The 13136-nt window shown below is 48.9% G+C and overlaps 2 protein-coding genes across 2 annotated transcripts; both read right to left on the reverse strand.

Annotated features, from left to right (window-relative positions):
* Positions 1–931: 931 nt before the first annotated feature.
* Positions 932–1531, reverse strand: PV07_06206 (uncharacterized protein; the record flags this gene model as incomplete). Its single annotated transcript, XM_016393161.1, has 1 exon — positions 932–1531. The coding sequence occupies one exon, from the start codon at positions 1529–1531 to the stop codon at positions 932–934; it is 600 nt and encodes a 199-aa protein (XP_016250680.1).
* A 2755-nt stretch (positions 1532–4286) lies between these two features.
* Positions 4287–6344, reverse strand: PV07_06207 (uncharacterized protein). Its single transcript, XM_016393162.1, has one exon. The coding sequence runs from the start codon at positions 6315–6317 to the stop codon at positions 4434–4436; it is 1884 nt and encodes a 627-aa protein (XP_016250681.1). The 5' UTR covers positions 6318–6344; the 3' UTR covers positions 4287–4433.
* Between the last annotated feature and the right edge of the window lie 6792 nt (positions 6345–13136).

A 13136-nucleotide genomic window follows, 5' to 3' on the forward strand; every position in this document is an offset into this window, starting at 1 on the left:
CTGCCGAACAGCTTTTTTGTGATCAATTCTGCGGCGGTGAGAGTGGACAGGAAAAAAGAGGGTTGACTCCGCAAATCAGAATGTAGTGTCCTCTCCAATTTCGTTGAGCGAATTCTCACCGTTCTTCTAAACGGTTGCAATTTGCTACGTGGCAGGTCGTTGGTGCTTTTTTAATAAGTGTATAAGGTGCTTCAGAAACTATCATGCTTGCCACATATCACCTTGAACCAAAGATTGTACCTGTTGCGAAAACACTGTCAGTATGTCACAAATAAGTCCGGAGAATTATTGCTCTTTGGTTAGAAATCATGCTGTTCACGTTGAGCTCCTTGCTCAACAACATTGCGAAAATGATCGTACTTGTCGGGTTCTCCTACTGCTGTCGCGAGTTCTCGGTCAAAAAAGACGAGTTTACCGTGCCCAAAAGCTCGAAATGTGGAAATTATTAGAGTCACAATCATCCACGATGTTGGTTGCCTCGACTTGATCGAACTGGCGTGGGTACTCAAAGTGCCAAAACGGGTGTGTAGACAGCCTGGACTCATATGTAAGATCCTCCTATCTACCCAACGTCCTGATCAGTCAAACCTGTCACTGGTACAGCGCCTAGAGTACATTTACGTATATCACTGTTTTACACTATAACCTTCACTCTTTGACAGTCGGAGGACTCCATCATAGTTAGGCGGGGCGCCACCATGCTTCTGGCACATTCCCTGGCCCGGATTCTTAAGTTCTCTAGCAGTCTTCTTTGAAGAAATAGGAATAACATGGATATGTAGTCCTCCAAGAGATACGTAGATTAATAAAAGGCACGGTCTTCAACATGAAGGGCAAGCAAACGTTGATAAAAAGTATCCTCCGAGTCTCTGGCGCTACCCTAGAGCTAAAGCTTAACAACGACAATTCCACTGCATATTATATCACAATCCTACATAGCTTCCAAGCTAGGAAGTTCTCTCGGTCCTATCTCAGCTCGTTTCTTCAATTCGGACTCTGGCACCCCCGCCTTGATCATTTCCAATAGCTCTTCTGCATCGAAATCAGTGCCAACTGGATTCTCGGCGAAGTAGCTACTGTTCATGAAATCGATGGCGGATTCGACATTGTCAAAATTGTCAACTTGGGTCTCGATCTTATTGCCGTCGGGGTCTTTGTAATAGATAGATGTTGTAGGGCCATGATTAACGCACCAGAATGGAGAGATGCCGAGGGCTTTTCGTTGTCGGTAGGCGAGAAGTAACGCCGGTAATGTAGGAAAGGTAAAAGCGATGTGCTCTAGTCCTGCGCTGGTCGGGGCTTTGGAATTCGTACCGGGTACTCTAATAATTGCGATACGATGGTGCTCGTCGTCGTATGTTATAAAGGATATGATATCATTGCCGTACGTGACCGTGCCTCCCAGAAAGTTTAGATAGAACTCGGTCATGCCCCTGAGATTGTTTGTGCGTAGGACAACGTGCGCCAGTGTATCAGGGCTTAAAACTTTGCCTCCAACGGAGCCAAAGTCAGCGAGTTGGATAGTATCCATACGAGGACCGTGTCAAAGCGTTTCTTCTCGATACTCCCTGGTCGGGGCACTGCCCTGTGGACTTTTGATTTCTCTGGGAATTCAGCACCTTTTATGACGCTGTACCGGTGCTCAGACGGTCGGTACCACAGAATTTTACACTGAGTGAGTCTCCTGCATCGTGCCTATGCTTCGAATCTTAGACACTGTGTGAAGATTGTCGGAAGATTTTCGAGGCCAATATATGTACCTTGACAGCTGCTGACCGGAGAATTGTCCAGGGCTTCTGTGCAAAATTGCCCCGATGCGCCAAAATCGACCGATCCACCGGTCATTGGAAAAACTTCTCCATGTATTTGGCAGAAATGGTTACCATGCCGCTCGAATGGCCAGGAATAGTGCCTCAATCCATTGCTTTTCAACAAAAGACAGAATATCGCGCCAGTCCTGGCGGACTATTAGGCACCTTAGTAGAAAAAGATAGCCTATCAGTGTAGGATCTCCGTACGTGATACAAATGCACTATCAAGGCGAGTCATCAAAATCAAGTCGTATACTCAGGTATTCAACGGCGACACTACAACTGGCCTTGACAACCGTTTTTGGTTTGTGGCCAGCCGCTTTACTCAGGAATCAGGTGCCCTGGCTCAAACTTCGGCTCAGCCTGCTCAAGCCGCTGCTCACCCTCCTCATCCTTCTCATCACCGGTGCTCAGTCCCGTTTATAGGTCCCTGCTTCGCTTGGTAGGTGTATCTCTTCGAGTATGTGAAAGCTTTACGCGACCTTCAACGAGGGTATAGCTTTAGGGCCTAGGGTTCGAAATTGGGACTCCTTGCAAAGACGGTGGACGCAATCTCTCACACTCCTGTTCCGTTTGCGTAAGATGTATCGCGCTTCCTATGTTGCCTCATACCCGAGCGACCCTTTCTCCTGATGACCATCCGAACGTTATGCATGTCGTGCCTTTTCTATCATTTAATCTGCTCTTTATCTCGGTCGTGCCTTCTCCCGTCTCCCTTTCACCCTGCCCCTCCTTTTCATTTCCATTTCACTTAAGCTCACAGATCCTTCCCCTTTCCCTTACATCCGCATTTACTACGATCTCGTCATAACGGTCCGCTCGCAATGGGGAAAAAGTAAATCCCCAGCGAAACTCTTCGCAAAGCCAAAGAAAAGGGCGCTTGACGAGATACCGGCATCGTTGATGGTAAACCGAGTTTCCGGAAAATTGTACCGGGAACGAAGAACAACTATGATAAACAGGTAAATCTCTGGAATGAGTGTGTGACTTAGTTCTTTGGTAGGAACATTCCACTGATAAGGCTCAATATATTTGTGCGAGACAACCCTGATGCCTCTCCGTACGACCTACGCTCACTGCAAGACTTTGCGAGGCACATGGCAAACGCCATTGAGGATGCAGAAGGCAACAAGAAGGGCTGTGCAGACTGGCTGCCAATATCGTACACATCACACCAGTCAAAGCTTTAACTTTATACATCCAGAGTAGAATCTTAGGTGAACCCTCTAGGAAACAATGGCAAGAAGACGAGTGGCAAGGCAAAAAGCTGCGGGTACTTCAGCAGGCTTGACTGTCCTGATTGTCGTAAGAAGCCGCCACAGGGTCGAAAAGATCATGAAGCCGCGGGGCTTGGCGTCCACCTGTGACACTGGAATGGACGGATACGAAATGCGAGGTCAGATATGCCGCGAGTTTCAATGTAGAACGACTCTGCTTGCTGGCCCCTACAGATGGCGCCAATTTCAATTTTAATGGACAATAAAAGTGGCTTATGGCTTGCAGAAGGGACAGATGCCAGTCAGGTCTAGGAGAGATATGTTGGAAGTGTCTCGATCTTTCTGATTCACATCGGTCTGCAAAAGAAACTTTTCATCTGTAATTTGTCTTGTCCCGTACAAGAGAAGCAACGGAAGGTGATTAGTTGCATCCATCGTCAGGGGTACCAGCGTTGTGTCGTTTCCGTTAGGACGATGAATACTCCTTGGACTGCCTGTTCGGGCGTTTGGAAGAGCTTCTGGAATCGAGCTAGGGTTCAATCGATGATGTGTCCGAGTCATCGAATTTAGCGGTAGACACATCGGTACGGCTGGTGTGGGGGCATTGGTGAAAGGTGTCAGACTCCTCCAAATGTAGACTCACTCCTAGAGCTGCACGTCTGGTCGAAATCCGGATGGACAAGAACTGCAGGATCTTGACTGTCAGTAGGTCTTCCTTTTGCCTGTCTGATTGCCTCATCCCTCATTTCCTTGGCCTATTCGCTGAGATGCCTGTAGGCTCAGGCTACTTCTCGGAACGTTTGAACTGTATCAGTCATGGCAAAAGACCTCAGTTGATGCATATAGCATTCACGCTGAAGGCCCGGGATAGTTGGCCGGATAAAATGGATGGTATATAGTTTCAGGGTTCCATCATGGTAGGTTGATGTGGTTGTGTGAGCGTTATTGTCGAAGCATGGTTCCTCCTGCCCGAATGCCTCTAAGCTATGCATACCTATCTCTCCCAAGGCTCCGTCGTAGCAAGCCTGCCTCTTTACCACGGCAGCTGAGCCATCCGGCCCTTTTACTGCGAGGAAGAAATTTGGGGCTACAGGAAGGTCATCCTGCGTGGAAGGAATAATATGGTGTCTCAACTTAGCGCGTACACGTCGATTAAGCTGTTCCGGGCGCGCACCATGGTAAAGGTCAGGATTGCCAGGCACCAGGGTGCCGTCTGTGAGATGGTCGAGGTTTGTGAACGGGATTCCTCCCGCAACGTACTTGTGATCGGTGACATCTCCTTCAATAATCGGAATGACTGATGTTGTTACTTGTTTCTCTTTCGAAGCATGTGCATTGGCTCGTCTGAATTTATGAAAGTCTTCATCTGTGAACCTGGATGACGAAAGAGAACGCCTCCGCAGTGCTAGTCTTCGAGTAATCTCGCTGCGGCCGATGGTGCAGATGCCAATCTTAGTGTTGGAATGCCTGTCCCACCGTATCCCCCGGCGGTGGAGGCTGCGGACCCCTCGCTGAAGACGATGATAGTCTTTTCAAAAGCTGGATCGCTGGGAGATCCGTCCCACGGCTGGACGCTGGACTCTCCATCCTGCTTGCCCTGTCTGTCCGGTGCGCAGACGATCTTATTGGCGATGGCCATTCCACCTGCTGAAGCCGCGGTAATGGTGCATTTGATATTTGTATAGTCGAACCGCGACAGGCCACTCCAAAATCTGGTTCTGATTAACTCCAAGAGGAACACAAGCACTATCGCGCCATTGAATGCCAAGGTGAAGTATATCCAGATGTGTTTGCCAATGTGGACTGCCTGCCTTTGACCCACAACGACCGTTTCCTTGGTATCTTGTGCATTGAGTAGCTGTGAAGCTCCATAGGCGACTAGTATGTCGTCAATCATCGCAGCGTAGGATTCTTCAACCGCAGCTAGCAACACGGAGTTGTCTTGCGTAGAAAACTTGTTCCGTTGAAATTCCATGTTGTACACATTGGATAGCAACGCATTGCCTAGGACGGAAGTATAGAACGAGTTGCTCATTCGGCCCAGGAGGTTGAGACTCTGAACCGTGCCGAATACCAGGTCACCGGTGGGCTCAAAATCCTCGGCTTCCGTGCCAGTTTCCGCCTCTTCGACCCGAACGGTTTTTGAGGTTATGTTAACGCGAACGTCGAAAATGGTCGGAGTGAATGTAATGGAGCATTGAGTCTGGTTGAAGCGGTCCAAATCCTTCTCTGAAGCTGCTATAACCACCATGTTATTTCCTTCGTAAGATCGCGCAGCCCAGGTCAACAGCGAGGGATTATTGTTGAGGCTCGCAAGACCAAAGTTCTCAACAGTTCCCGGAGGTTCGTTTGGTAACGCACCTGACAGGACATACCATGTATTCCCGCTATCGTTAGTCTCCACTGGTATCAGTGCAACGCCAGAGGAGCCGTTCTTCAGACACTCGACGTGAGTGCGGTATCCTAGTTCTTGATAGCTGTACGCGACAAGGGCATTGTAATTTGTGTTGAAGGTAGGTCCGGTTTGTCCTATCGAGGCCCCTACTCCGTAGGACCGCCCAGAGTATGCCCAGCTTACACTGTCGATTTTCGAGTGCACTCGAGCAATGCTGACGTCTACAGTTGTTGCGGAGCCGGCGCTGGCAAGGAGGGGTCCTTGAAGTGCCGGTACAGGGCAAGTCGGGATGGTGCCTCGTAGATCGTGGATCTCAGTGCAGTTGTCCAGTATATTCCAGACTTGCATATCGTACTCCTTCGTGACATTGTTGTAAAGTGGGCGGATCTGGAACTGAGATGCCCATACTGAATGGGAGCGAGAACTGAACTGGGGAATTGAAATGATCCCAGTGAGCTGCGCATCCATGGCCAAGATGGGTGTCAGCGCACCTGCCCAAAGCGCCGAGGGAAGGCCTGTGAGGACTACCAAGACAGATATTGGCACGGAATAGCCCATGGGAAGGGTGTTGTCGAGTTTTGTCTGACTGATGGCTACCCACAATGACAGAGTCTCCAGAGACAACCTGCGTCCGGGCAAGAGAAGTCGAGTTGCCAACGCGAACAATTTCCTCAGTGCGTATAGCTGGAGCATAGCAAGAATTAGAGACAAGATTTGGACGACAACTTGGACAGCTGATCTGGAGTCTTGAACAAGGTCGAAGAAGTGGCCTTGATAGTGGTGGTTTCGTGTCGCGAATAGAGAAAGGGAAACTGCGGTCGTTGGGACAAGGGCAAGCCCCGGAAGCAACTTCTCACCCAGGGAAGTCGTCGAAAGCCTCGAAGCAGGTACCATTGGTATTGAGGTATAGACTGTTCGTGGACAGCATACCGGCAAGCCCGAGCGACATGCCGCTCATATCACTTTGGCTGAGCATCGTCGTAGAGTCACTTGCAACCACTGCCCTGTGGCGGCCAGCAAACACTCCAGCCTGCCCCTCAGGCCATTGACTAGCTTATTTTGCACAGTTGAAACGAACAACAAATTCTCTCAGGACTTGATGAAGCTTAGTATCACATTTCTCAGCAACTCAGCCTCAATAAAAAGAGGGGCCTTTACTGCATTTGGTGGCTACACCGAAGTCTGCCCCACCGGTCGCTGATCATTAGGTACCTCGATACTCGAGAAAAGGCTTAGCAGGCAAAAGCTTGGCCCGGAAAGCAGCCTCGTGAGTGCGCCAAGTATAACCCGAGCGGGAGTGTCTGGAATATGGCCCTTCAAAGCTTTGAAACACAGAAACTGGGAACCCGGGGGCCAAGTTATGGGCCCCTTTTACGCACTCAGGGTTACATATGCTCAGGCTGCCCAGGGTAAGCCTCAGGGCTCGCTAAGCGGTGCTCAGGATCAAACAGCCACAGCTCAGAATGGCTTAGTCACGACTCACGTTAAGTGGCGAGATGCTCAGGTCTCGAAGAGGTCAAGATTCGCCGCTGAGTATTTTGGCTTCTGGTGTGACTGCCGATGATTGAGCGGTTTATTCAAAAGATTTTTCAGGATTTCCGTCATCTATCACTCTGTCTGTCTAGAAGCTTGTGAAGAAGAAGCGCTCACGGAGCTCGTAAAAAGGTTCTTGTTCAATGTTGAGAGACTTCAGCAGACTGAGTCTTGGCCAGGCTATATATGTCCATGACGGCTACCAGTCAATGGGCAAGCCCCTTTTGGGAAGTTATGCTTCATCTTGTGAGGCACAAAGGCTCGACCGCGTGGACCGTGCGAGTTCACAATTTAGGACTTGAGTTCATCACGGCAAGAATATTCATATGCAGGCTATTGATGTGGAATTCTCGGGTAGCTCGCTCCTATCTTATGGGTAGATAGCTTAACTGTCTAGCACTTCCGTGCTTCTATATAAGCAGGAGCCTAAAGCTCTCTATAAAGAGATATGTGAGTTTTTAGATAGTGTCACACCAATCAAGCAGATTCTGCTGACTTGAACGGCTGCTCATACTTCGCTGTCTCAACCATCTCTTCCACGGCCTTTCCGTCCGTCATTGTAGACATTTCAACCTGTACCTTATCGCCGAACGCAGCGTTTACTTCCTCCAGTGTCAACCCTTTCGTCTATTGAAGTCAGTCATTAGTCTCGTTGAGGAAAAAATGGGGGAAATGGTGCTTACTTCTGGAAAGAAGAAGCAAACAATGGGAAAGAAGAAGGCATTACAGCATATAAAGACAAAATTGAATTTCCAGGTGATTGCCTCCAACGCCATAGGTGCAGTCTGAGTGAAAATTATGGTGATGGCATTGGAGCAGAAGAGCCCCATAGCAAAGCCGATTGCTCTGTTCTTGGTGGGTAAGACTTCTGCTGCATACGCATATGGTGCCCCTGACACCGATCCGAAGAAGAAGATGAAAATCATCACTATTGCCACGCCTCCCTTTCCAAAGCCTACCAGCGAATGTTAGTTGCGGATGGCTCCGGTGTGATAGAATACTTACTCGATTCTCCGGTGGCTTGATATTTCGCAGTGCATCCTGCAAATATGCCCAGGCATATGGAAAGGATAACGAAACTGCCAAGCAAGAGAAGTCGTCGCCCGATTCGATCAATCAAGAGCAGACCTACAAGGCATCCCACCGTCAATATGATCTGGAAAATCCCAGCCATCAGCAAGGTCTGCCGGGTGGAAAAGCCCAGATTTTGATATAATATTGACTGCTGAAGGTTAAATCCTGGCTCTCGCGTCCGCGAACACCATCAACGTACCTGGTAGACTTGGATAGTCTGGGCACCATTCGTCTGCAGCAGAGTTAAAGCCGCCACGGCAACCAAGATTCTTTTGGCTTCACGCTTATTGGTGAGCATGTGAAGCCAAGAAGAACTGGCTTTCTCTCTGGCCTCCTCCGCAAGCTGTGCGGATATCTGCAAGTACTCCTTTTCCCAGAATAGTGGATCTTTGTGGTTGTCATGCAACCTCTTCAGGACGGCTTGAGCTTCGGTATGCCTGTCTTGTGATATCACTAGTGAATGCGAAGACCCTTTGTCAGCATCCATGTCTTCGACCGTTGTATGACCTCTTGATGAGTCTCACTTACGCCACCGTGGGGAAAATGGGATGAAAAAGCACCCGATGATCAGAAATATCGCTGGAAGCATCTGAAGAGCAATGGGAAAGCGCCTATTTGCCGTTAGAAAACCTCGACCCTTCTCACTGCTGGTCTTTGTCTTGTGCGCACCAAGAGAACGTGACATTGGAAGAGAAGTTGCAGGCGAAGCCTACCCACGAAGCGAGGCCTCCTGCGCCAGAGAGAACCAGAAGTTGGAACGCGACCATGGCGCCACGTTCCGCCGGTGGTGCAATTTCGGACTGATACACATTGACCGTCGTCAGCATGATACCAGAGGCTGCCCCAGCAACAACCCGGCCGACAAAGAACACTGCCATGTCTTGCGCCGCGGTTTGCATGATGGCGCCGACAAGACCTATCAGGCCACCAAGCTGTATAGATCTCTTTCTACCGAGCTTTTGAGCAATTATCGTGATGATGATGAGTCCAACGACGACTCCTCCGAAGTAGCTCGACCCTATCGCGCTTTACAAGGAGTCTGTCAGCTCAAGCATGACTGCGATAGGGAATCGGATCTGGGTAGGGTATACCCCATAACAGTAGCACTGGGCCTGAAATAGTCTATGAATCCGGTCTGCGCGAACCTGTCACACGATTAGCCGTACTCTTTGAAATCTTCAGACAAGATTTTACGTTGAAGCGATAATCGCTGCATCATATCCGTACAGCATACTGCCGGACCCGGCCACCATGGCGCATCCCCAGTTGTACAGTCGGCCCATATCTGTAAGTTCAAACAGTATATTTTGTCGCTGTGTTCTTTGCCAATATCCAGTACCTAGTCTAGCCAATTGAAGTGTGATGGAAGCGTTGCTCAAATGTTGGTCAACGCAAACGAGGTAGTTAGAGCAGGACTTGAACCAATCTTAGAAAAGATCATCACAGAGAGATATAAATATATTGGGCAAATTACTCCGAAGGGCATAAAATTGCTCCGTGTGTCAGTTGCAAAGCAAGAAATGGCTTGAATTTCCGACGACAGCCTTGTCCCGCGGGGATAAAAACTATGGTTTATACCGACTTCTACTATGCAGCTCTCGTACCCGCATGGTAGGTGTAGGGTATGCAAGTGCTGTCCTTTCTCCAGATAGAGGGACTCAAGCATCTCAGCCAGTTCTTTCGTGCCTCCACAACAGGGAAAGTGAAGAACCACCATCGGTTGACCAGGCCGGACTTCATTGGAGTTTTGGATCCTCTGTTCTTCGCTGCCAGGTATGGACACCTATCTGATTTTCTTTCGCATTCCCCAAGGAAGGTCTGAATGAAGCGAGTCCCATGACGCGTCTCGTACAATATTGCTGTAACCACAGAACCCGAGAATATCCCCTGCTCTGAAACTTCTGCCGTGAACGTAACCCTTGCTTCACGTCTTAAGCTCATGGTTCACGACTTTGTTTATCCAATGCAGAGGTCCTGTCGTTCATGTATATATATCCCATTATTCGTTCGATTCAAAGGGGGCCAGGAATTCCAAAGCACTCTGAAGTTCCTTTCGAAGCACAGCGGCGTGTTCTGGGCTTCGAGGTGTTATCCTTACTTGGAATGGGAGTGGTGCTTGCGTGATACCTGGATTATAGGCATTCGGATCGAGCGGAATGGTCTTGCCGATCTTAGGGTCGATTGGTTCATTGATGTCGAAAGCCCAAAGTAGCTTGGAGGTAATCCGCCACATATTTCGTTCGGCCAAGTGCATTCCAGGGCATACTCTCCGACCAGCCCCATACCCATAATGGTGTGATAGCTAAGTTAGTAATTGTTCTATAATCATGGATACATGAACTTATCTCGGTCTTTCCAACTAGCGCTACCAGCGTACTCGCTTGAGAGCCTGGGGTAGTTCAAGAATCGGTCGGGGTTAAAATCCTCATCGTTTGGATAGATGTCCGGGCTGTGATGGATGGCCCAAGTGGGAATGAAGACAGTAGAGTCCTTTGGAATAAGCATTCCCTTGTAATAATCATCTTTCGAAAGATTAGATACTTCATCCCGGCCGCGCGTTGGTGGGTAGTAAGCGTACCTTGCCTAACTTTGTGAGGGAGTGCGGTAACAGCACTGTACCGCTGAGTTCAGTGAATGGGTAAAAGAGGGAAGACTTAGTCTATACATACACTGGACGCCACCGCATGCCTTCCTTGACAATCGCGTTGATATACGGAAGTTTTTCGAAGTCTTTGCTCATCTCAGGTGATCGATGGGCTCCACACAGAGGATCAATCTCCTCGCGCGCCTTTTTTTGAACCCAAGGATTACGGGCAAGAGCCAGAACCATCGTCAACAATTGAGCTGCCGTAGTATCAGCACCGCCCTCTACCAGTTCTCCGATAAGATTGTTAAAGGCATGTTGGCTCATTGGGAAGCCTTTCTCGTAATACTCGTCCAATAGGTGGTCGGCGATGCAATCGCGGTGATTGCCTTTAGTTCTCCGTGTATCTATAATTTGGCGTGCTCGATCCCATACCGCGTCCATAGTATCTCCTGCTTGTATCGCTCGCTTCTTCCAGTGCGCGAAACTTGCAGGAAGCCACTGAAGGAATTTGTACTCGTCTACCGGGGGATTGGCACCCGGTTCCATACATTCGGTCCACTGGCACGTTTAGCTGAGGAAAATCCTGAGATTGTGTCTTCCTACCTTGGCCATGACATCGAAAACACCCTAAATCATTGTTAGATTCCATCAGAAACACGCGGAATGTCACTGACATGAGCCCAGAAGGAGTCGAAGGTAGCGCCTCGCTGGCCGTAAACTAACGTAGTTGCCACCGAAGCCGTATATCGACGAATATGATTAAAAAATCCGTCCGGATTTGTCAAGAGGTCATTCATCAAAACGATGCCTCTGATCTCAAATTAGCGTTCGGGCCTCTACACTCAACCAATCGAGACTCACTCGGCCTCCTGAACTCGAAAATGTTTCTCGTCAAGCATTTTGGGAGAAAAGTTATGCGCAATTACCTTTCGCTTTTCTCGCCAGAGGGCATCTGCTTGAGAAATTGCAATATGATCTCCTTTAGTCAGTAGATTGCCGACGTATGTTGTGGGTCGATCTGAGTAAATGCTGCCTTTCTTGTTGAGCAGTTCGTGAATGGCCTCTCTATCACAGAGGACAATGATGTTGGAAGGCCCAAACTTCAGTGAAAATACTGAACCATATTCTTTTGCCCATTCCCGGAACCTATGGAATGTCAGTCATGTGCCAACATCATCTGAAGGGATCTTCACATACTGTCTGTACATTCCAGTGGATGGGATCTGGTGAAAGTTTCCCAAGATTGGCAGTGTAGGGGGCCCCTTTGGCATCCTTGGATCTCGCTTGCCTACCTGGAGAAGTCGGTAGAATCCATAGACTCCCAGCACCAGGACGACAAGATAGAGGTAAGGTAGTTCTTTAGCCATCTTCGCTGATCAGACGTTCTGTCGGTGCATATACACTTTTCCTCCTCGTAATGGGTTGATAAACTTGTTAACAACTGCATCGTCGCTGCAAAATATATGATGTTATCGTTCGCAGGTCCCCACGAGCAATGCCGGGCTAATTGTTTGAATTTACTTCCAGAAAGTTGGTCCGTGGCTAGGCCAAATGATTCCGAACGCGAAAATCTAGAAACCGGCAGCAAAGACGAGACAATCCACCAATTTGTAATGCGAATCGACCAAGGCTCTGATGCGCTCTCTGGCCTTACTGCTGTGGGAGCAGAGACTGCCAACTTGCCACACTGGCCGTAACATCGGTGTCAAGGCCTGTAGGGAAGCTTCCAGCAGTGGACGCCTTTGCCTTCAACGCATTGCCTCTGGATAATATCCCGGTATACCGTGTTAGGTGCACCATTGTTCCGCCCACATTCGATCTTCGACTCCCACTGAATATGTCATCGGAATCCGCGATGCCATTCTTGACCCCTATAGTTGTCCACGGAAGGAGGTGATCGCATAAGCCACAGTGAATTAGGGACGACAGTGACAACATTAGAACTCAATTTGCTACGATATCCGTCAGCTGGCGTATAGGACGGCGATTCGACAATATTCAAAGACGTTATTGAAAGGAAAGAACGCCAGATTTGAATAGTATGTGTGCGAGATCGGCAACGGACAAAAGTCCCCAGGGGCCTCCATGTAATGGATATGGCGTCAAGACCTGAAAACGTTGGAGACTTGAGACATTTACAAACTTCAATAAAAGTCAAGGGGCTATGGTTGAACGAACAATCGACAGTTGTCTGGTATGCTATATCTACGATCCGACTGCAGATATGATGCATCCGTCAGTGCTCAATTCTGACCACCTCCAGTATCCACCGGAAATGCTCCAAATTCGACTCTGCCCGGGGCCACTGTCGTTCAAGAAAGAAGCTGGTGCCATCCAAGGAAAATCGCTATGGAGACTGCCAGTACGAGTATGATCCTGACCAAAACCGAAGGGCTACTCTTTGGAGGGGAATCATGATAGCTCTTGTAAGCCTTCCCGGATGACGCCAGGCTTCTTCCATCTCCAGCCTGAGATACATGGACAAATTCTCAGCTACAACTTCAATAGAATTGTTAGGA

This window comes from Cladophialophora immunda, assembly GCF_000835495.1.
Source record: "Cladophialophora immunda strain CBS 83496 unplaced genomic scaffold supercont1.3, whole genome shotgun sequence".
Classification (NCBI taxonomy): Eukaryota; Fungi; Ascomycota; class Eurotiomycetes; order Chaetothyriales; family Herpotrichiellaceae; genus Cladophialophora; species Cladophialophora immunda.

What these genes read in the sequence shown, in the direction of transcription:
- PV07_06207 (XM_016393162.1), bottom strand. Translation starts at nt 6,317, where the DNA reads ATGGTACCTGCTTCGAGGCTTTCGACGACTTCCCTGGGTGAGAAGTTG.